The sequence below is a fragment of the Thalassophryne amazonica genome, chromosome 22 (assembly GCF_902500255.1).
Source record: "Thalassophryne amazonica chromosome 22, fThaAma1.1, whole genome shotgun sequence".
NCBI lineage: Eukaryota > Metazoa > Chordata > Actinopteri > Batrachoidiformes > Batrachoididae > Thalassophryne > Thalassophryne amazonica.
The window spans coordinates 17127007-17151871 of record NC_047124.1 but is presented as its reverse complement, the minus strand read 5'-3'; the positions used below and the strand labels follow the sequence as shown (position 1 = coordinate 17151871).

The 24865-nt window shown below is 40.9% G+C and overlaps 1 protein-coding gene across 6 annotated transcripts in view; it reads right to left on the bottom strand.

Annotated features, from left to right (window-relative positions):
* Window positions 1-24865, bottom strand: part of sox5 (SRY-box transcription factor 5) — a 396290-nt gene that overhangs the window by 177677 nt on the left and 193748 nt on the right. For 4 of the 6 annotated variants that reach the window (XM_034163650.1, XM_034163655.1, XM_034163651.1 and 1 more), the window contains exon 1: window positions 2670-2894. The exons of 1 other annotated variant lie outside the window; for it this stretch is intronic. In XM_034163650.1, the coding sequence (XP_034019541.1) occupies window positions 2670-2746 (77 nt within the window). In that variant the 5' untranslated portion in view covers window positions 2747-2894. Of the gene's footprint in view, window positions 1-1477; window positions 1602-2669; window positions 2895-24865 lie in introns of those variants that run through there. One more of the 6 variants, XM_034163652.1, reaches the window with a different exon arrangement.

Genomic DNA, 24865 nt, shown 5'->3' with positions numbered 1-24865 from the left:
GCAGCATCAATGTTCGGCCTCCTTTTCTTCTGTCGGAGAAGGTCAGCTGATCGCGCCAGGGTGGGAGGTCGCAGTGGGAGAGTTGGTGGGGTGGTGAGAGGAGTGGGAGTGTGCCGAGAGGGGAGGAAGTGGGGAGGAGGAGGAGGTTTTAGCATTCTCCTCTGGTATTTTTCTGTCTGTCGTTCTTTCTTCCCTTTTCTTTCTTTTCCTCCCCTCTCGCCGTGGATGGAGACACGGTTATCAAGGCTCTCTGGGGACAGACAATATGGCCCAGACAATGGCCTCCAGTCTGAAATGGGTGGGTGGAAGTGGGGGGGAGACAGAGGGAGAGAGAGAGAAAAAGAAAGAGGGAGGCCGGGACAGGGCCACAGGGGAAGACGGGGGCAGAATGGCGCATTGGTTTGCAGAGCACGGACACTCTACTCAATTACTCCACTGTGTGTGTGTGTTTCTCTCTACAACACACACACACACACTTTATCTCACGCTTTTAAATGAAGCAGCATCGCTGCTTCAAAGTGGAAATAAGTTTTCGCAAAAAAAAAAAAAAAAAAAGAAAAACTATACACACTTGTAAAATGACAATATGGCTTCAATTAAATAAAATTTTTTTTTTTTTAAATGGTAAAAATAACAACAAGAAATAGTGAAGAGAACAAAGCTGACAAGTCCGCTGCAGATGCCAAAACAAAAAGGGCAAATGGAAAGGTGTGAAAAACCGCCGCTGTCTTGACACCACTTCGATAGGGGAGCAGAGCGAGAGAACCTTCTTCTTCTCCTCTTCCTCCTTATCCCCTTCACCTCCTTCTAACTCCACCTTGATCTTTTATACTTTCACTTTTCTCTACCTTCTCCTTCTTCTCCTCCCATCATCTATCCGCCGCTGCCAAATGTGTCAGTTTGACAGCATCACTGTCATTTCATTTCTCCGTCCACTAAAACTAATCAGTCAAATGTCTTTTTTAAAATAAAAAACAAAACAAAACACTTTCCACTCCATGCTGCGATTCCTTCCCCCTTTTCTTGCTGTCTTTCCATTTGTTTCTGGGGCCTGCATCAGCAAAACCGCTTTCAAGTTTGAGTGGATTTTTTTTTCAAATAAATACGAAGTTGAACATTCAGTTCAATATTAACAAAACAGAAATATGAATGAAATTAACATCAAAGCTACTTTTTAAAAATTAAAATGTATTTTTAAAGCTTGTCAAGACATCACAATTAATCAAACCTCAAAAAAGTCCAAAGATCCTCCTCGCCTCTGTATTTTACACTCAACATCTTCGAGAAACTACCAAAAAGTCTTCGGCTTTCTCCAGCAGAAGTGACTGCAAGTTGATCTCAACAATAGTTTTTTTTTTTGTTTTGTTTTTTTAAAGAAAAAGAAGAAGAAGAAGAAAATTAAGGCCAATTAAGAGAAAAAGAAGTGAAGTGAGAGACGAAGAAGTGCGAGAGAAGGACGAGGAGAGCAGACACTTACGGAGACGCAGGAACCGAAAGCATCGCGACCGCCAACACTCAGCTCCTCCGAGAAAGTACCACTAAACACACACACACAAACACACACACACACACTTCCCACGTTCACACACACACACACACACACGAACGGCCACAGTGATGGAGTGCATTACTGGAAAGCGAGTTTTAAGGGCTCCCCTTGTAAGTCATTGTAATCCCTGCATTTATCTCCATACATTCTGGTTATCAGTGTAATCCTTTAAATTTTTAATTCCTCCTAGCTGTTATCTTTTTTTCCTCTTCTCCCAAACCACTTCACTGGATTGAACACTTTATTAAAAACACATTATTTTTCTTGCTTAATTCACCCCCCCAAACACCTCCTCTGGTGTCATTTTATCTCACAACAAAAGCTTAAATTTCACCAGGCAAAACAAGAGCGACGCTTTAATGCAATAAAACTCAAGCGGTGTGAGGGAACGCGCGTGTGCTCGCCTTAAAACCTGGGGTATTATAGCGTAATCTGTCTCTCGCGCAGCGTTATCCAGCAAGACCAAAGCCACTTGTGTCAGAAAGGTCAAAGGTTAGAGGATGCAACACCTCACACCTCTCGCAGGCCACCATGAGATTAACAGTAGCATCGGGGGGGGGAAGAAAAACAACTGGATTACAACTAGGATTAAGTGACAAACAAGCGGAGCAGCAACACCGAGTGGAACTCTGGCTGCTTCGTGGGAAACAAAGTGATTTCTTGCAGAGAATGTTGACTTATACGGTGAAGCAGAAGTTGTCAAGTTGCACTGAGCGGCTGAGATGAGACGATCACACATTTGTGACTCTGACATCTCTCTCTATCTCTATCTTTCTCTCTCTCTTTCTTCTCGCGTTCACACCAACACCGCTTCGATCAGGATCGGGGATGAACACGATGACAAGTTCAGAAGAAGAAGAAGAGGGAGAGAGAGAGAGAGAGAGAGCGACAGCCTCGCTGATATGACTTGAGATGTCTCTTCTGAAAAGCAGATGAGTCAATCATCAACTCCTTGGGATCACACACACTCTACTTTTTTTGTTTTTGGCTTACCTTGCCTTGGCCCTCCCCTCCCACTCTGTGCTGTCCTGTCCTGCCCCCCCCCCCCCCCCCCCCCCCCCCCCCCCGCTCCTGTCATCCTGTCATCCCCTCTGTGGATGGGTGAGGAGGCGTCACGTACCTGTTACACTCCTGAGGTAGCTCAGGCTCAGTGAGCATGCTGGAGTACGGCTCCGTCTCTCTCGACAACAACAACATAAAAGAGTCCCACAATGCTCAGATGAACAAGGTTAGTCTCCCCCAAAACAAGCCGGGATAGAAGTGATCCTTCAACCTCTCTCACACACACTGCTGATTCTCTCTCTCTCTCTCCCCTCACACACTTTCCAGCCTCTCACACCCTCCCTCTCTCTGCCTGGGTCCCACCTCTTCTCCCTCCCTCCCTGGAAGCAGGGAGATCCAGACTCGGCTCTTAAAGGGCCAGCAGCACAGTGCGCGTGTGCATGTGTGTGTGTGAGAGAGAGAGGGAGCATAAAGAGGCGGGGCCCCGTGACCAGAGGGCTCATCACTTCCTGAGTGTAAACGCACAGCAGCGCAGCCTCACGTCCTCGAGTCCACCTCTGTCTCACCCGCTCTCACACACGCCACTTGATTTTCACACTCAAACAACAACCGCGGCTCACACAGACACAGACACACACACTTTAGACTAAGACCGCTGCAAGCTTTCTGCGCCCATAATATCTGAAAGGGAAATGCAAATCAAACAAAACAACACAATGTGTTATTGTCGTTTTAGGCCGTTTTCACACAGGGTAGTTTGTCTAGAGCAGGGATGAAAATGTTAAATGTTGCACGTTTTCCCGTAAGCAAGGATTCCACTTTCACAAATTGTCAAACTGTATAAAACAAACAGTCATTCATCTCAGCACGGACATTCACATTTCTGGGTCCTTAGCCCTGGAGAATGAAAGGTAAGTGGGAAGAGCATATGGAGTCATGCAGGCTCTGGAAAGAGGTTTTTGGCACAGCCAATATCTCTGCAAGAGAAAGAAAGTCTCATTCTTAAGGGTCTTGGTCTTCCCGTCTTACTGTATGGTCATCAGACTCGAACACTAATCAGTGACCTAAGGTGACAACGGAATGTCTTTGGTACTACGTCCCTTTGGCGGTCCTTGGGTACCACTGGAATGACTTTGTGTATTTTTCTGAGTCTGACCCAGTACGTAGTTATCTCTGTGTTGAGGATCACAATTCAATTCAATTCAATTTATTCAGTTTATACCGCGCCAACTCACAACATTGTCTCAAAGTGCCTCACATAAAAACAATTTAAAAACAGATGAAAAAGAATTAAAACATTAAAAAGCACAATTTAAAAGACACCATTAAATAAAATAAATAAAAAGCAAATAGCACAATAAAAATTGTAATGGTATAAAATGCTAATCATAAACATGGGAAAACCTAGACTTAAAAATGTCCACCGAATCAGACTGCCTCAGTGACACAGGGAGACTGTTCCACAGAGCAGGGGCCCAGTAAGAGAACGCTCTTTGATCCGCTGACTTTTTCTTCACCCTAGGAACACAAAGTACCGGCCCGGGCTCTGCGAATAGGGTTTCATCAAATCAGCCATGTAGCAAGGTGCCAATCCGTGAACAATTTTGTAGGTCAGCAGCAAAACCTTAAAGTCCACTCTCACAGAAACAGGAAGCCAATGAAGAGTTGCCAGAATGGGAGTAATATGGTCAAACCTTGTGCTTCTGTCAAAAAACTGGCAGCAGCATTCTGAACCAGCTGGAGACCCCTAATGCTGGACTGCGGTAAACCTGAAAATAGGACATTACAATAATCCAATCTAGAAGAAACAAAGCATGAATCAGGGTCTCGGCATCAGACATAGACAGGATGGGGTGAATCTTCGCTATATTTCGCAGATGGAAGAAAGCAGTCTTCGTAATGTCTCTAATGTCAAAGAACAATGTAGGATCAAAAATTACCACAAGGTTCCTCACTTTGTCCGTATGATGTATAACACACAAACCTAAGCTAAGCACCAGCTGGTCAAATTGATGCCGATGCCTCCCTGGACCAAGAACCATCATTTCAGTCTTATCAGAGTTTAAAAGTGGGACGTTACTAGACATGCACCTTCTCACTGATGCAAGGCAATCTTCTAACGATTTTAAGAGAATGAGGATCACCAACCCCTGGAGACAGCAAAGGGGACACTTATGTTTCACCAGGCTTTGGCAATTGCATAGATGGTTACTTTCAAACGCTGTTGATGGATCACTGTCTGACTGAGTGGTTGCTATCAAGGACTCCATGGTGTGTGGGATGCAGCAATGCATGGCACTAGCACAATCTCCCAGACTTTAAGCCAAACCACCATGACCTGTTCATGATGGTTCTTGGTCATTAGGCTCAAAAAAGTTTCACATCCACCAGCAACTCAGGACACTGCTACACTCTGTACTGCAGCATTGTTGCTCGGCACTGCCACAACCTTATCTAGAAGTGACAAAAAGTCAGCAATCATTGTAATGGCGTAAAGACATTAACCACATGTTACGAAAACTCAACCCTAGAGATAAGTGCACACTGTCATCACACTGCCACGACAAATATAAGACACTCCAGTACATTGTCACAACATGAGAAATGGCAGAAAGTTTGCCTCAGAAATTCGGTGGCTTTTCAGTCGTGTGACTATCCGAGAAATTGTGGAAGAGGTGGGCATCATTTTTCGGAGTCCAGCATGTCCTGTGAGACTTCAACATGGAGGTGCTTTTGCTCCGTCGGCAGCTTCGTGCCGAAGCCATCGGCATGAATTTCGCTGCAAATCTTTTCATGGCCAAATCTTCTGTCACAGTGGAATGTGCTGAAAAAGTGCTGATGTCCACCTCTTCCGCAGTTTCTCGGATAGTCACACGACGGTCCCGCATCACCACAGTGTTCACTTTGGAAATGATCTGGTCATTTCAGCATGTTAATGGCCGCCCGGAGCATGGCTCGCTCTCCACCGTTGTGCGGACGTCTTTAAACCGGTTGTACCGCTCCTTAATCTGTTTGATGCCCATAGGATCGTCACCGAAAGCCGTCTGAATAATCTGAATGGTTTCCACCTGGCTGTCGCCCAGTTTCTGGCTAAATTTGATGCAGTCGCGCTGCTCCAGTCGTTCTGCCATTTTCCCTGCAAAGAAAATCCGACGAGAGACTCCACCCATCCTCACACAAAGGCTGCTTACCAGCAAATGATGCAATCGACAGGCGTGAAAAAATTCACGCATGCGCACGAAGGTTCAAGGTTGGCTCATGCAAGCACACGTGATTCAAATCCATCAGGTTTTTGCATAAAATAAAAAGGTCTGATACTTTTCTAACAGACCTCGTATATATATATATATATATATATATATATATATATATATATATATATATATATATATATACTATTTTGACATATAGTGTCTGTGATTTGGTAGAATTAGAGATTCTACTAGTAGAATCTCTGATCAGAAACTGTACTAGTAGAGTCTCCAATCGGAGAATCTACTGGTAGAATCAGAGACTCTACCAGTGGAGACGCTGATCAGAGACTTCACTAGTAGAGACTCTGATTCTACCACGCCATTCATTATCATGATAAGATGATATCTAGACATAGAATGACACCAATACCTTACTGTGGAAATGAGAAAAAATATCTGTCTTTTCTTACATTAGTAAGAACTTGTAATCAATGGAAACTCTGCTAGTAGAGTCTCCAATTGGAGACTCTACTAGCAGAGACTCCGATCACAGTCGCCACTGATATAATCTCCAATTGTACCAAATTGCACACTCATCCTTATATATATATATATATATATATATATATATATATATATATATATATATATATATATATATATATATATATATATACAATTACAACATCCAGCCAGCATTGGACACAGGTACAGTTTATAAAATGCCATCATAAAACCATTTAAAATCAGTCACATTGACCAAGAGGGTTTTCCTCTTGATCCCTCATAATCGACTTCCCCAGAGAGATCAGTTCTGATCATTTATCCTCATTATACTGTATATTATTTTACATTGGAGATCTACAAGATATTGTTTTTGAGTTACTGTGTTAAAACGGAAGGGATGGACCTAATAATTTATCTCAGTATTCTTTCACTAACTGCATTTCACAGGGTACATGCCTAGGAATATCAGAAATGGACCATTTTTAGGAAACATTCCTGTCAATCCTGTTAGATTCAGAAGCTTCATGCTTGAGGAAAAAAAACTCAGTAGATACTAAACATACAAATGTCTTTAAAATGTAATTTAACGAGGGGTTTGCATAGCTCCCTTACAAAACAATACAATATATACGTATATATAAAGATACAAGGGTTATGATACGATTCTAGAACAATACAGTTATTGTGGAACAATTTGATTCAGATTCATTTTCTGTGATAAATTAAAATAAGCCAAAATTGGCATTGCTTACGGAATTTTATGTGAAACAAGGGACCTTCTTCAGATTTTCTTGCCTTTTGTTCACCACTGGGGGCAGCACCACATGCAATAGCAGAAAGGGCAGTGTAGAAGAAGCCCAGAGGAAGAGACTAGCTGTTAGCATAGCCTAAATAGCATTGCACAACTTTCCCATTCTGAACCAGTTTGAGAGTATAAAATTTTACACTGAACGAAAAGTTCAAATGTAACAATTCATTCATTATACCGCCTACTGCTATCAGAATTTCTTCTGCTGCTGTAATCAACCTCAAGATATCCTCACACTGATCTTTGAAGTTTTACGAGAAATTGAAGACACTGAAGTAGCCGCAGAACAAACTTAACTCAATTTATAAGGTTAAAATCAAGCCATTTACCAGTTCGTAGCACTTTTAGAATGACTTATAGGTCCGTGTATCAAAGTAGTGCATATTTGTCTTGAAAACTGATTTTCATTTGTATCGGTTAATTGCTACACCTCTAAATTAAATTTAAAACAAAATCTTATTTTGAAGTTTACTATTATTGTGTTGTTTTTTTATTTATTTACATGCACAGTGCACGGCTTTCACTTGTAATTATGACAAAAGAACTGCAGTAAAAGCTTGATTCTCTTTGTTTTGATGCAGCGAGAAAAGAAGATTTGATTCTGCAACATGAAATGATTTAGTTACAAGAAGGCGTCCGACCAACTTCAACAGACCATATGCTGAAACTCGCACGCATGAATGCACGCACGCAACAACCGAGACGTGCACAATCTCACAAGCATTCGCAAAGTGACTAAAACCTTCACCAACCACCCACACTCATTGTGTCCTCAGGTGTAGGTACAGTATCTGTGTGTGTGTGTGTGGCACATGTTGCTTTCAGCCCTCAGAGATGTCAGTCACTATTAGGGCTGTTTGGCCTGTGTGTCACACACATGGCCAATCCAGCCATTGTTCTTCAGAGCACAGAGAAAAGCAGAGCTGACAGACTGCCACTTCTGTGATACTTTAAAACACGCATACAGAGGCACAGAATGAAAGCGAACCCTGTCATTCTGCACCTACTGTAAATAAGCAGGCATACACACACACACACACACACACACACACACACACACACACACACACACACACACACACACACACACACACACACACTTGCACACACACGAAGCATGCATAAATTCTCACTGTACACATGCGAATACTGTATCAGGCTTTCCCATGCACGGAGGGCTGCTGACCAAAACGTGGGAGTCGGCGGACTGCACATTTTTTGTTAAGAAGAAATTTTAAAAAAGGAAAGTCAACTGAGAACTGCTGTAAACAGTTTGGCCCATCTGTGTTGCTGCAGGTAGTAAAGCTAAATAGGTAAAGCTGCAACTACAACCGTACGTTTCTGGAACAGAAGTGGGTCAAATAAGTGTCAGAAAAAATAGAAAAAAGAAATATATTGAAATTTTTTAAACTGGGAGCTGGTTTTGCTCGATGATGAGACATCTTGATGAGAAGGTGGAGGTATATATGGGTTGGAGTGAGCTCTTACCTCAGTGACTGATCTGGAATAAATACAATCACTGACTAACATAATCTGCCTGTGGGACTCTGATTTACACTTCATTGTTGATTCAAATTATCCCATCCTTACAAACACCGAATTATATATAGATGTTTAGCTGCAACATTTCTGTCATTACATGCCCTGTAAATCTTCTGTGGCACTTTTTGTTTATTTCGTTCATATGCCTATAGTAGTACAGCAGGTAAATGTAAGAATAGTTCAAATCCGGTTACAAGCACCAAAATTTGACTGTTTCTACCTTTTGGTACATATTGTAGAAAAATAACTTTAGCCATTTTAATTTTCAATAGGGGGCCAAGTAGGGATCAACTGAAGAATTACACAGGGGTCAAAATAAAAAAATGTTCCAATCATATTGAAAGTGATACCACATTATGTATCTGATGATAATGATTCCAAAAAAGTATAGTTTGGACTATCTGTGACTGAATGTTCTGGAGTTATGGGGTAAAAACAGCAAGAATGGTGACAAAGGTCAGTTTCAGTTTGTACAAGGGTCAAAAGTTAAAGTTGCTCCAGGTTTGGTAAAACGTGGTGCAAATTATTGGTCGAATTAATAGGATTAACAAATGGAATAGTTCTGACTGTGTTGAATGTTTGGTCTCCAAAGTAAAGGTCAAACAATGTCGACGTCCATTGGATTCTATGACATGTGACATATGTTACCCTGTAACATCATAACTAAGCATGACACATGGTGCAAACTATTCCTTTTTAAAAACCTACTAACTCAACCAATAATTTGCATCATGTTTTACCATAATTGGAGCAACTTTAACTTTTGACTCCTGTACAAACTGAAACTGACCTTTGTTGCCATGCTTGCTGTTTTTACCCCATAACTCCATAACATTCAGTCACAGATGGTCCAAACTATACCTTTGTGGAATCTTTGTGATCAGACACATAATGTGGTATAGCTTTCAATATGGAACTTTTTTTTTTTTACCCCTATGCAGTTCTTCAATTGACCCTTACTTGGCCCCCTATTGAAAATTCAAATGGCTAACGTTATTTTTCGAAAATATGTACCAAAAGGTATAAACAGTTAAACTTTGGTGCTTGTAACTGGATTTGTCGGATTCCTCTGAAAATATTCTGTTATCTGCTGCACTATAGCAGATGGTCACCCCAGTGAGCCTGGACTGCTTGAGGTTTCTTGCTGAACACGGTTTCCAGCATGCTTGCTCATGGGGTGGATAAAGTCAAGACTTTACTTGTGTATGACAACGAAAGGTATATTATGCTGTAATTTGGTGCTGTATGAATAAAAAGAATTGGTTTGAATTAAAAGCTACTGGTGATAACTACTGTCATGAATGTCCTTCACAATAAAAAAAAGAGTTTGGAATTTTACTGTGAAAATCTTGAAAGTAACCATCCATCTGGTCAAAACACCAACAAATCCCCTGTAAATTCCACTTTCTTACATACTGTACATGCTAAAATTTTGTTAAACACAATGTAACCCATCGAATTCCCTTTACACCACATGAAGAGATCCATCCCAGATTTTCTCTGCGCTCGCTATTTATCCGGAATATGTACGTCAATGCCAAGAACAATCAGTGGCATCAGTTTTCTATTTATCTAATCCAATTCTTGTTCAATTGCAGAGAATACACTAGAAGGGGCGAAATGTAATCACATTCTCAGAGTGAACTGAGACCCAACTGGAAACAGCATCTCTCTTTGACCCTGCAAACAGCTGCAAAACCAATGATAACCTCATTTGTGCATTACAGAAACTTAATTTCTCCATTACGCAGCTGACTTGCTACAATCAGTCAAAATAACAAAGCCCTCCTCTCTCACCACAAACCCCTTTTGTATGTGCACTTCATACTATCAACATACGCCAAATTTCAAGCCATTTGTCATAATAGAAGAAATCATGCATACATTTAAAATAAGTCAATCAAAATAGCAAAAGTGATATTACTGAGTTGAACCTTGAAACATTTCTGTCAAACTTACGACTGCATACACACAAAACAACCGGGTGTATTTATCTGCAAAAAAAGATTCAATGACCTTATCTTTGCGGATGATGCAGTTGTTCTTGTTGGAGTTATTGGGAACCTGAGTGAGTAGTCAGAGTATGTGGGCTTGTAACCACCCCAGATCCAAAGTAAAGCCCCTTTCATACTGGACTTACGTAATGTGGCGTACTGACTACGCTGAGCTTACGCTGTCCCACACTGGCCTATGAGGCAATACGCTGAGGGACGCAAAGGAGTCCACAAATGTTTAATTTTTTTGCATCCATTTCGGCATAGAGCACTGGACGCAGAAAGTACATAGTTTTTACGTAAGTCTATGCCAGTCTATGCAACAATACGCTACTATACACCACGCCTATGCACTAGCACGCTGTCCGATGCATTTTATTCATCCCACTATACTCCATTATCGCTGCTGGACTTTATCTTGCTGGACTCCATTATCGCTGCTGAACTATCCCCGTCACAGAACACCAAGCTGTAAATGGATACCTGCCTAGGCTGGAGAAGTAACCTGTGATGGACTGGCGTCCAGTGGAGTTGTAGATTCTTATCTTCTCGCTATGCTATCTGATGGGCCTCCAGATCTCCAGCACTTACTTCTTCTTCTTCCTTCACACACACAGCAGTATTTTCCTGGACTCCGCCTCCATTTAGTTAATGCCTTCCAGATTGTGCTGTATGTTTTCCTTTGACCAAATTACAATTTGATTTCATTGAGTTTTCCGTAAAATTCAATGGCATTTTATTTTATTAAGACTGTGACCATGTGCTGATGCTTTGGGTCACGTCATCCACCATACCACATAACGGTACTGGGTCCTGGATGGCAATTATCCAGGCAAACAATGGATCCATCCTCACATCTCAAAGGTAACTATCTCAACACCTCAACACTGAGGTACCAGGGTACCTAGAAAAGCACCACATGGCCAAGATGTCATAGCCCTCATAATTCAAGTGATACTCCCTTGTTTGACACAAAGTCATTCCTGGATCTTTTGAAGAGAACTAGTACCAAAGACATCCAGTCATTGCCTCAGGGTACTGGCTAGCATCCAAGTCTCAACCATAAGGCAAGACAGGAAGTAGTGGGACCCTAAACACTTGGACTTTCAGGGAACACCAGCTTAGTAGTCCTGCCTGAAGGGCTCAGGTTGGTCTGCTAAGTACCACATTTAGAACAGGGACCAGAAAATAAACCTGGAACAGAAACTACATCTGGATGCTTGGCCAATGGAAAATAAAAAGTTTCAGTTTGGAGTACGAGTGGAAAAAGTGTCCTGCGATCAAGATCAATGTTACTGAATATTAGTCCTCTAAATTTAAGCCAAAACAATTATAAAGTTGATACAATCTAACATTTAGGAACCTTGGGCAGGCATAGTACAATGAAAAACGTAGAGAAAACTGATTGACAACTTTGTTCTGGTTGAACCAGCCTTTCTAGATTCAGACAGCTTTTAAAACATAAATCCTCAGAAGTATGATGAACAAGGCCATCACCCTGTATTGTGTTTGGCGAGATAATAGCCAAAATAAATAGTGAGGCCTTCACCTGGTATAAAACAAAAGAGGCTTGTTAAAAGAGTTGTCAGCTTAAAGGCTGAGTTATGTTTTTGGAAAGACAGGAGGGAGGTGACATGAGAAGACAAAGCTGTAAAGCTGCTCACATTCGGACAGGATACACACACACGCGCACGCACATGTGTGCACAGAGTCCATTACAATGAAGCGTTACTGGGAGGCCCCTGTGTCGGGACCCTAACAGCTGTAGTGCATTAGGGGCCGACCATGAGCTGGGTTTGGGAGAGACCGGCAGTAAACAATCGCAAAGCCTGAAGACACGCATTTATAGTCACACACACACATCACCCACATATATTCACCTACATCCATGTACCATATTATGTAAATATGGATATGCGCACACATTGGGCACGATGCAGCAGCTCAGTTGCTATAGACCTAATCTGTGCGGTTTTGAGTGGACGAGCAAGATCACATCTACAAAATGACATATTTTGCATTTAAATCTGAGAGAAATGACCGTGCTCGGGCTTACTGGAGCGCCGTGCTGTGATCCGAGAAGGAAACAGTTCAAAATTTGACAACAGCTTATTTAAATTTGCTACTGTAGCTCCTGAGGCAAGAAATGGTCAACTGCTGATGAACTTACTGACTGACTTAATGACGGCTCGCTGTCTGTGAAGCAAACATCTGCTCACCTTTATACACTCAACAAAAATATAAACGCAACACTTTTGGTTTGGCTCCCATTTTGTATGAGATGAACTCAAAGATCTAAAACTTTTTCCACATACACAATATCACCATTTCCCTCAAATATTGTTCACAAACCAGTCCAAATCTGTGATAGTGAGCACTTCTCCTTTGCTGAAATAATCCATCCCACCTCACAGGTGTGCCATATCAAGATGCTGATTAGACACCATGATTAGTGCATAGGTGTGCCTTAGACTGCCCACAATAAAAGGCCACTCTGAAAGGTGCAGTTTTATCACACAGCACAATGCCACAGATGTCGCAAGATTTGAGGGAGCGTGCAATTGGCATGCTGACAGCAGGAATGTCAACCAGAGCTGTTGCTTGTGTATTGAATGTTCATGTCTCTATCATAAGCCGTCTCCAAAGGCGTTTCAGAGAATTTGGCAGTACATCCAACCAGCCTCACAACCGCAGACCACGTGTAACCACACCAGCCCAGGACCTCCACATCTAGCATGTTCACCTCCAAGATCGTCTGAGACCAGCCACTCGGACAGCTGCTGGAACAGTTGGTTTGCATAACCAAAGCATTTCTGCACAAACTGTCAGAAACCGTCTCAGGGAAGCTCATCTGCATGCTCGTCGTCCTCATCGGGGTCTCGACCTGACTCCAGTTCGTCGTCGTAACTGACTTGAGTGGGCAAATGCTCACATTCACTGGCATTTGGCACGTTGGAGAGGTGTTCTCTTCACGGATGATGGGAAGGAGATGTGTTGCACTGCATGAGGCAAATGGTGGTCACACCAGATACTGACTGGTATCCCCCCCCCCAATAAAACAAAACTGCACCTTTCAGAGTGGCCTTTTATTGTGGGCAGTCTAAGGCACACCTGTGCACTAATCATGGTGTCTAATCAGCATGTTGATATGGTACACCTGTGAGGTGGGATGGATTATCTCAGCAAAGGAGAAGTGCTCACTATCACAGATTTCGACTGGTTTGTGAACAATATTTGAGGGAAATGGTGATATTGTGTATGTGGAAAAAGTTTTAGATCTTTGAGTTCATCTCATACAAAATGGGAGCAAAACCAAAAGTGTTGCGTTTATATTTTTGTTGAGTATATAAAGCAGGTTTACGCGCTAATTGGACCAGTGCATTTGAACTACTTGTGCAGATACAGTAACGTCACTTGCACTGCTACACTCACATGTGACATACCCTACAGAAATACTAATATATTTTTCAATTCCACCACTACTTTCTTACATGTACTATATAGTGGAGGTAGTAAATCATTTGTGATGAAACACCCGAACTAATAAAATGCTCAACCTGTGCAATTGACAAATATGATGCATTAAAAAAAACAAAGTCCCTTCCCTTGACAACCTCTTCAAACAGAATTATTTACCTTAATGCACATTTTCACAGTGTGTGTGACCATTTTGTGAAGTTTAATTGAAATCCATAACGTGGTTTAGGAGGAGCTGTGCTTATGAAGACAATATTATGTCCCGAATGCATCAATTAAAGACAAAATCCCAGTTATCACCCATGTAAGATCTCAGAATGGAATTATTTCCCTTCATGTTCATCCTCACATCGTGTGCTACCATTGCATGAGGTTTCAGTGAAATCCATGAAGTGGTTTTGGAGGATTTGTACTTACAAGATTCATGGACAGACAGGGTGATTCCTATACACAACCCTATATTTATGTTTCCTGGTTGAGTTTCCAGTGCAGTTTCATGTGCACGTTGTTGACAAACTCTTATATTGATGGAAAGAGGCATTAGTTACATAAGTAACATTACAATAGAGGGTGCGTTAGCTGTGTATTCACACTCACTATCATAATAACTGTTGGAATTATTATAATAGTGACAAACATTACAATAGTGGTTACAGCAATGAACCGATTCTGATTTTTGCCTTCTGATTGCTGAACTCGGAATGAGCTGATGCTATTGGTGCTAATCACTACCTGCATTAGTAACTGATAATTTTCATATACTTAAAGAGACGAGGCTACAGCTATAAATCACGTAAACAGTGTAGTCATACACCAAGAGATCCCCCCACCCTCCGCCAGACAGTATCTAAATCCTCCAAGGTTTCTCACTGAAATGATATTTAGTTAAATATTTGCCATATAATACCTGTAGATTTGATGATTTGTTTGTATGTTATGCATAATGTACATTTATTTTCAGCAATGGATCAATTTAGCGTGTGATAAAGGTCAACCATTCGATCAGGATCGACAGGCTGGCAACCCCGATGTTAGTGTGTAATTTTTTTAGGCAGAATCAAATTCATTAAAATCACAAGAGGTGGGGGTGGGGGAGTTGCCCTCAATCAATAGTGATCTACAATGATATTGGACTTGGGTTGTGCCCAATCTAACAAGTTTGTACGCGAAGGCTAATTTGTGATCAATTAATCCATTCCTGTTGGTCATGATGACGTCCCTGATTAATGAATATATTTCACGTGAAAACATAATGCAATTATATAAATATTTACTTAAATGTTTGTGTCAGTGTTGTATTACATTCTAGAACAGACTAATATGAATTGGTTATGAAAGCGTGTGGGGTGACTTAATGTTGTTGTTTTTTTTAGTAGCGTCTTTGTCACATGCTGTCTCAGTCTCATATATTAATAACTTTGGCATCTTCTCCCTCGGTTTCACCACTCTCCTGGGAGATGGGGAGCGAGGGAGAGGCCAGCGTGCAGAGTCGCTCGACCCTGTGAAGTGGCTTTATCGTGGGGAGGCACGTGCAGGCGGAGGATCCGTCTGAAGGCTGAGTGGCAGGCGGCAGAAGCCATTAAGATAGAGCTGCTATCGCTTGCTGCCAGGGACTTCTTAATACACTCAGGGGCTAAGGCCGCTCACACACACACACACAAAAACACACACATGCACACCTTCTCTCCTGTGGTACTTCAAGTGGCATGCGGTGACATGGATGTAGACATGTGCATGTTCATTTACACCTACAACGCCTTTCCCTCCATAGTCCATCAATCTCTGCTTGGATGGGAAGAAAAAAACCTGAACAAGCAAAATTGCTTTCTCTGCAGGTTTAACACCAAAGCACGGTGGTGTCAGTATTGTCAGGTAAGGCCACACCACACTTGAAGGGTACTAACATGACTGGCTTCTTTGGTTCTGTTGTGAGACAATGGGAAAAAGCACCAAACCATTATTAACTTTATGAAATCTGCTTTTCCGTCTTGTTTGAAAATGATTGCACTGAGATATTAAATGAACTTCATTAATGCCACATTGCTTTCCAAAATAAATACTATACATGTTCTGCGTAAGCAGATACATTAACATGTAAATGTATTGATCAAGCTGAACTGAATCACACTCGTAACCACATGAGACTACATGGAGGATTCAGTGCCTAGAGATTTTTAATGTTATCGTTTCCAACTGCCAATAAAATAAACATGGAAAGAAGTGAATGACAACGTACAGTACTGTGCAATGGTAGAGTTATAATAAAAGTAGCGTTTGATGTCCCCTGGCTCCCACCCCTTTTTAATTGGCATGTCAACACAAAATCATTCCAACAAAAGTGAATATGTGAGCTACATTTTATTCCATAATAATAATAATAATAATAATAATTTCTTTGTATGTGTACTGACCAGTAGAATACCACACAAACACAGTTGCAAATGGTCATGCAAAATTAAAATGATTATAAAACACAATTACTCACATTACCCTTAAAATAGTTTTGAGGTCCTGCGAGTTATACTTTGGTGCGATTTATATACAGAAAAATCACATCGATCTAGAACTCAGTTGTCATACTGATTATCGTCAACGTTGAAATTCATCACACGTTTAGATTAGATTACATTAGACTAGACAGAACTTTATTAATCCCTTGGGAAGACTCCCTCAGGGGAATTGAGGTTCCAGCAGCACACAGGGTAAGAAGCACACAGAGCATCAAAAGTGAAAGTAAAGAAAAAAGAAAAAAACAAAAACAGATTTCATTTATTTATGAATATTTATTAGGTTTTCATACTTTCTAATTCTTTTATGATGCATTAAATGTGCCTAAAATCTTTGCACAGTACTGTATGTCCCATGCATGTGGCTAAAAAGATGCAAAGTGATTTATATTTATATGCTTTCACTGTATATGCAGGTTTTGTTACAACATTTTGGGTTGCAGTGAACAGGTGCCCCCAAATATACAAGAACACAAACTTCTGCTGAAGCTGATGCTTCAAATTACAAATTAATAATGTACAAATATTGACTTACATGACCAGTACCCCGGAGGTTTCAGTAATTTTCAATATTTTGTAAAAAATTTACAATCTCAAGGAAGCAAGTGAATGATCAAAATTCTTTTATTATTCTCTTTTGTTTTTATCTTTCAACTGCAGCTGCTGATTGTGGCTTTTAAATCACATCTGCTGCTGCTTTATTTTGCTTTATTTGAGTTTTTCGGAGACATTCTTGATCAGCTTTTTTGGTTGTTGTTGTTTTTTCTGCTCAAGGTTAGTGGACAGCATATGCAAGCGTGTGTCAGAGACCTTTCCCCCGCGCTGTGTATACAACGGGTTCAACGCTCGAATTGCTGCGGCAAACACTGCACTGTAAGTAAAGTGCACAATAGCTGCGCAGAAAATTAATTAAAAAACACGCGCAAATGTTACTGTGCTCCTAATTAGCCGGATTTTTTTTCGCCTCCTCTCCTTGAAAACATCAAGTAAGTTAATTATGGCTGAGGGAAAATAGATTGTTACTGGTGTCACTTATTTATTAGTAATCTTTAGTGCTGGGAGAGCGTGCGGCTGGAACAGACAATGCAAGAAGCAAATGAAAGGGAGTCTGTGTCACAGCAGGGTTAATGAAACACTAGCCTGGGAAAATAAATAAAAAAGTGAATGATTTACCCCCCAAAAAAATGACCAGACTAGACATCTTGAAAACACATGCGCTCATGCAAACAGACAACAAAGCATGCATGTGCGTGCACGCTGAGACACGTTGCTGCTGGCGTCCATGCAGACTTTACCTTGATCTCCGAGTCTCTCCTTAATTAAAGCCAAAGCTGATTAAAATCAATTTACTGTGACAGACAGAAGAAAGTGAACGAATGAATGAATGAAAGATATGTGCATCTGGATTTTTAAAACAACTGCTGGATCACTGGTGTTGATAAACAACCACCTGTATCAAAACTATACGAGTGGAACAAACACGGCAGTAAAGATGCTGGTTACTGCGCTTATGTGCGGTTTAATTATTCCAGTATAACCAGATTAACACCCTACACTTAATTAATTTTAGTCAAAGGTCAGTGTGGAAAAATCCTCCCACTTTTATTCCTCTAATAGCGATTTTCCACTTTTCTTCCTGCTCCAACGTTTTCCATCAGTTTCCCACGCTGTCAGACTGTTCCATTCAAAAACAAAGTCAACATGGAATTAATGACATGTTGGTTGCCTTTGGATAGTTTCTGATAAATTTGGAAAAATTTCTAAAGGTTTTCACAGCACTTGTCTAAAACACTGTGCTTGGCCAAGAATAAAAAAGTAAGTCCCTTCGGTTGTTCCCTTGTTTCACTCGGGGTTACCACAGCTGATCCGAGGTGGCTCTGCATGTTGATTTGGTGCATGTTTTACGCCCTTCCTGATGCAACTCTACATTACATGGAGAATGGACGGGGGTGGTCTTGAAACAGGAATCTTCCGCACTGGAAACAACCGCAGTTTACCGCTAGGTCACCACCCCTGCCTTGTGCCTGGCCAAGAATGGAACCCAATAAATTCAGGGGGAAAATTTTTAAAATATGACAGTGTTGGTTGGACCATTCCATTGGAAGTGTATCTGGGACTGTTACCTGTGCTGGAGAATTCAAGTCTGAGTCTTTAGGTCAGTGGTGTCCAAAGTATTCCAGAAAGGGCCACGAGAGTGCAGGTTTTCTTTGCAACTAATGACTCCAGCAGGTGATTTCACTGATGAACTCACCCCACCTGCTTAAAGTGATGTAATCAGTGAAATCACCTGCTGAAGTCAGTGGTTGCAAAGAAAACCTGGACCCGCTCGGCCCTTTCTGCAATACTTCGGACACCATTACTTTAGGTGCTCATTTGGTGCTAGTGCTTCCTGTCTAACTGTATGGTTGTGAGACTTGGATGTTAACCAGTAACCTAAGGCGATGATCAGTACTTTGATACTTGGGTCTTGTCTGAAAATCCTTTGGTGCCACTGGAATGGCTATGTCAAACCAACTGTTACTGAAGCGCATCACTTGCATAGTGAGAGAATGTCAGCTTTTTGGCTACATGGCATGTTTCTCTGCCTGGGATCCAGGACACAAGTGCCTCAATCCTGAGGCCTCCAACAACTGTGACAGGTAATGGCTACTTTCAAAAAGTGGTGATGTACCAGTTATTTGCCTTGGTGGTTGCTATCCATAACACAGGGCGGCTCTGTGGTGGGGTCTATTTGGCAACCTACAGCACTGGCACTGTGGTCGGGAGATGGGACAACCATCTCAGCAGTCGACAGTGAATGTTCCAACAAACAAGAAATGTTTTATGAGCTGTGGCTCTCTGGGCAAAAATGCCTTGTTGATGGTGGAGGCCAAAGAATGGCCAGACTAGTTCAAAATGAAAGGCACTAACAGTTCAAATAAACAACCCAACATCATGAATATGTAGAATGTACAAGAACCTTGACGTTGATGGGTTGCAGCAGTAGAAGACCACATTGAGTGCCACTCCTACCAGCTAAGAGCAGGAACGTGAGGCTAAAGTGGATACAGGTTCAACAAAATCAGACAATGGAAGATTTAGAAAATGTTGTTGGTGTGGTGACTCTCAGATGGAAGGGTCGTCGGAATTGGGTACAAACAACATGGAAGCATGAATCCAGCCAGGTATCTCTAATTCAGTTTGGTGGTGGCAACTACATGACATTATAATGTTAATATGGTTAAAAATCTCTGAAAAAGGTTTTCAGGACCTTGTTGAATCTGTGCTGTGAAGATTTATTTTCATTTTCATTTTATTTAATTTATATAGTGCCAAATCACAACAAAGTTGCCTCAAGGCACTTCACACAAGTAAGGTCTAACCTTACCAAGCCCTAGAGCAAGCACACAGGAGACAGTGGTAAGGAAAAAACTCCCTCTGATGATTTGAGGAAGAAACCTCAAGCAGACTAGACTCAAAGGGGTGACCCACTGCTTGGGCCCATGCAACCGACACAATTCACAAAATGAATATACGTAGTGCAGCAGATAAGTGAAACAATCATGCAAATGGTGATAAAAGCATCAAATTTGGCAGAAATACTCCTTGGACACTCCTCTTTTTAAAAAACCGATTGGGCGAAGGATGAGACATGGTCCAAACTATTCCTTTTTAGAACCATGTTAACTCAACTAGTAATTTGCATCACATTTTACCAAAATTGGTGCAACTTTAACTTTGGACCCCTGTACAAAATGGCACTGACCTTTGTCACCATTCTTGCTGTTTTTATCCCATAACTCCATGGAATTCAGTCACAGATAGTCCAAACTATACCTTTTTGGAATCTTTATGATCAGTCAAATAATGTGGAATATTTTTCAATTTGATTGGAGCATCTTTTAATTTTGACCTTTGTGTAATTCTTCAATTGACCCCTACCTGACCACCGATTGAAAATTCAAGTGGCCAATTGTTTTTTTCAAAAGAGGATTGTCTGAGGAGTATTTCTGCCGAATTTGATGCTTTTATCACCATTTGCAGGATTCCCCTCTAAATATTCTCTTATCCGCTGCACTAACAGGAAATTTTGGGCATCCATCCTGGTGCACAGGATGGATTTAAGTCAGTTAAAGAGGTTCTAATGGTGAAAAGGGGTCCAACCTCATACTAACAAGTGGCCAGTGAATGAATGTAAACATATATGACATTTATGTAAGGGCAATGGTAATATGAAGGACCAACAGTGAGCAGGTTTTGTTCCAACTGATCACCAGGTCAGGTCAGGACTGGGAGCATGTACTTGTCACGGCATCCCCAATACGCCCCAGGTCCTGGATCACCTCCACAAGTGTCTGTGGAGATCCTGTCATCGTTACAGTTTCATGAAACCTAAACTTCATCACATCCTTTGTAGAACCAATTTGCCCAAAATGGAAGCAAAAGCAAAACAGTCAAAAGTTCCTTTTACTGTCATGCACTGAGAAGAGTAAAACAGCTTTTCCTCAGAAAAATTCTGTGGATTATCACTTTGATAATTGCCAGCTTTGCTTTTGTCTCCTTATCTTCTCCCTCCTCCATGATCACAGCATCTTCTGGTGATGCCCCCCCTCCTCCTCCCCTTGTATTTCTATCCTCCCATTCACGGGTCTACCCACTTTACTCCACCTCAAAGCTGTCAGGATGCTGCCTCCTTCAATCTGAAGCTGAATGGGGTTGAATTTGGCAACAGTCCCCTCTCCTCACATAGTGCAGCTGTTTTAAGAGCACACGTTTATTCACCAAATCTCTACACTTTGCGTTTCTCCACGTCAAGGCACAAGCTCAGCCCTGAATTGATGCACCCTGGCAGCCCCCGTGTGTACTTTCACCGAAGGAGAAGGGAGACGGGAGGCGGCAGGAGAACAGAAGAAAAGCGAGAGCATGAAGAAATCTTGAGTGAAGAGGAAATGATTTTCTACACAGGCTTTGTGGTTGGGGAAGGCTGTTTAGATGTGTGTTTGCATGTGTATGTGTGTGTTTTAAGTCCATTGGTGAGAACAAGACGAGGGGAGATTGTACCATCCACAGCCTGAGGGCTATGCTGAGCCTATATATTTAAGCCCTTCTGTTCCTTCCCTAACAATAACGCCTACAAGTTTTAATTTAATTCTGCAATTTTTTTTTTAAACTAAATAATCCACTTCCATTTTGTATGACACAGCTGGAGAAATATGTCTAATCTTATCATACTGCAGACTGGGTGTAAGATGTGATGTGGAGAGTTTTTTTCTTTCATCCAAGTCTTGTGTGATAAAGAACAATAGTGAAATGTGTGATGGGGGACATGAGAACTGCACAGCAGTCTTCATGGTGTGTCTGTATATAAAAATGATCTCTTTGAATCTGCGTAGTCTGCATTTGGGCTGAAACTACAATCACTGAAGTGCTGAAGGATCCATTACCAGCTATGAATTGATGACAGTATATTGTGAGAGAGATCCAAAAACTGCTTTTGTATCTCTGGTTAATAGCTTTTGTGGCCATGATCTGAGTCTCCAGGTCAAATGCAAAGTGCCTTTAGTGACCTGCTAAGAATTTTCCTTGGGGCACCTCATGGTTCTGTTTGAAGCCCACTGCTAATTTCATTTTATTTGGCACTTTTTATTGTGTTATTTTGTGTGAGTGTGTGTGTGTGTTTTTGTTGTTGTTTTTTGTGGCATCATCTGCCTGTTGACATTAGACAGTCTGTTTCTGCTGAATCTTTTGAATTTAGACTGAACATCTTTTTTCTATTACCGTGTATTATATATATATATATATATATATAGATAGATAGATAGATAGATAGATAGATAGATAGATAGATAGATAGATAGATAGATAGATAGATAGATATAGATATCCCTCTCACCCTCTCACAAAAAACACAAAAACAAAACAGAGATGCATGGAAGAAAACAGAAAACAACCATCAAAATGGATAGAAGAATAACCAGAATGGCAAAGGCTCACCCATTGATCAACTCCAGGATGATCAAAGACAGTCTGAAGTTACCTGTAAGTGCTGTGACAGTTAGAAGACGCCTGTGTGAAGCTAATTTATTTGCAAGAAAGTCCCTCTGTTAAATAAAAGACGTGCAGAAGAGGTTACAATTTGCCAAAGAACACATCAACTGGTCTAAAGAGAAATGGAGGAATATTTTGTGGACTGATGAGAGTAAAATTGTTCTTTTTGGGTCCAAGGGCCGCAGACAGTTTGTGAGACGACCCCCAAACTCTGAATTCAAGCCACAGTTCACAGTGAAGACAGTGAAGCATGGTGGTGCAAGCATCATGATATGGGCATGTTTCTCCTACTATGGTGTTGGGCCTATATATCGCATACCAGGTATCATGGATCAGTTTGGATATGTCAAAATACTTGAAGAGGTCATGTTGCCTTATGCTGAAGAGGACATGCCCTTGAAATGGGTGTTTCAACAAGACAATGACCCCAAGCACACTAGTAAACGAGCAAAACCTTGGTTCCAAACCAACAAAATTAATGTTTTGGAGTGGCCTGCCCAATCCCTGGACCTAAATCCAATTGAGAACTTGTGGAGTGACATCAAAAAGCTGTTTCTGAAGCAAAACCAAGAAATGTGAATGAATTGTGGAATGTTGTTAAAGAATCTTGGAGTGGAATAACAGCTGAAAGGTGCCACAAGTTGGTTGACTCCATCCCTCGCAGATGTGAAGAAATCATGAAAAACTGTGGTTATTCAAACTAAATACTAGTTTAGTGATTCACAGGATTGCTAAAAAAGCAGTTTGAACATAATAGTTTTGAGTTTGTAGCGTCAACAGCAGATGCTACTATTATTGTGAACACCCCCTTTTCTACTTTTTTTTTTTTTTTTTTTACTAATAGCCCAATTTCATAGCCTTAAGAGTGTGCATATCATGAATGCTTGGTCTTGTTGGATTTGTGAGAATCTACTGAATCTACTGGTACCTTGTTTCCCATGTAACAATAAGAAATATACTCAAAACCTGGATTAATCTTTTTTAGCACTACTATTATTCTAAACACTACTGTGTGTGTGTGTGTGTGTGTGTGTGTGTATATATATATATATATATATATATATATATATATATATACACATACATATATATACACACACACACACACTATGTTTAATGAACAATTTTATATTTATTTTATTATTTCTAAACTGTTGTTTTATCATTATCAGCCAAATTACAAGCTAAACAATATGACAAAGGCAAAACTTTGCAGAAAGCTCTAGGTCAGAACAGTGAAATGAATTAAGAGCAACAAAAGAACTATTTGAGGTAAGGCTGCTTCCCAGATGGCCTGTGACTACAGCAGTTGTGGTGACCTTCTGAAAACTTGTACAACCAAACAGTCTGTTAAGAGGAATACAGCCCACGTGCACATACAGTTATTACAAAACCACAACTCATCACCTTTTTTATAAGAACCATTTACATCTGATTTCAATATTGATTCAATCTGGTGCCAGCTCAGATATGCGCGCATGCGCGCGTGTGTGTATCTTCTAACAGTAGACATTAAATGTGCTGGAGCAGCAGCCTTGTGCAATGAAAATGGTATGTTATTTAAAGTGTTCTGGCTTTTATGTACATTGATTTTATTTAGTGAATTTGAATACTGAATTTATTCAGTAGTCTTACTTAGTTTATGAGGCCACTCAGAACAGAAGTGTAATTTCCCAATGTGTGTATGTTTGTATTTAGTCGACTATAGTATTTACATTAATTAAACTGACATTTTTTCATAATTATTTACTGACATCCATGTGTTGTTAGTTTTAAAGTTAAGGGTAACCATGTAGCTGCATATAGGTACAATGGTTAAAAAGTATATGGTGTAAAGTGAAAATAAATAATAATAAAATAAATAAATAAAATAAAATAAAGTGAAAATAACAATGGGCCAAGTACAAAACCTGGAGGCACCTCAGGATCTTAGCTTTTGAGATCAAGAGATGCCTGGCGAGAAATTATGTAATCATAAGGTTGCTGCACAGTGGTGTTTGATGCTAATACCTTTGCAGCAGAATGAAGATTCAAGGGTTCATACTGATCTAAGATGAGGGCTGGATATTTTTAGACTCCGCCCCACCATAGAAACCTTTGGCACCACTGGAATTAGTTTGCGTCAAATGAACAGTTCCTTCGGGAGACTCGGATGATGGTGCTTGCAATCTGAGAGAACATCAGGTATGACATTATGGCCATGAGCTGCACTTTACTGAACATGATACAGCACACACGTGCCTCAGTGCTGAGGATTC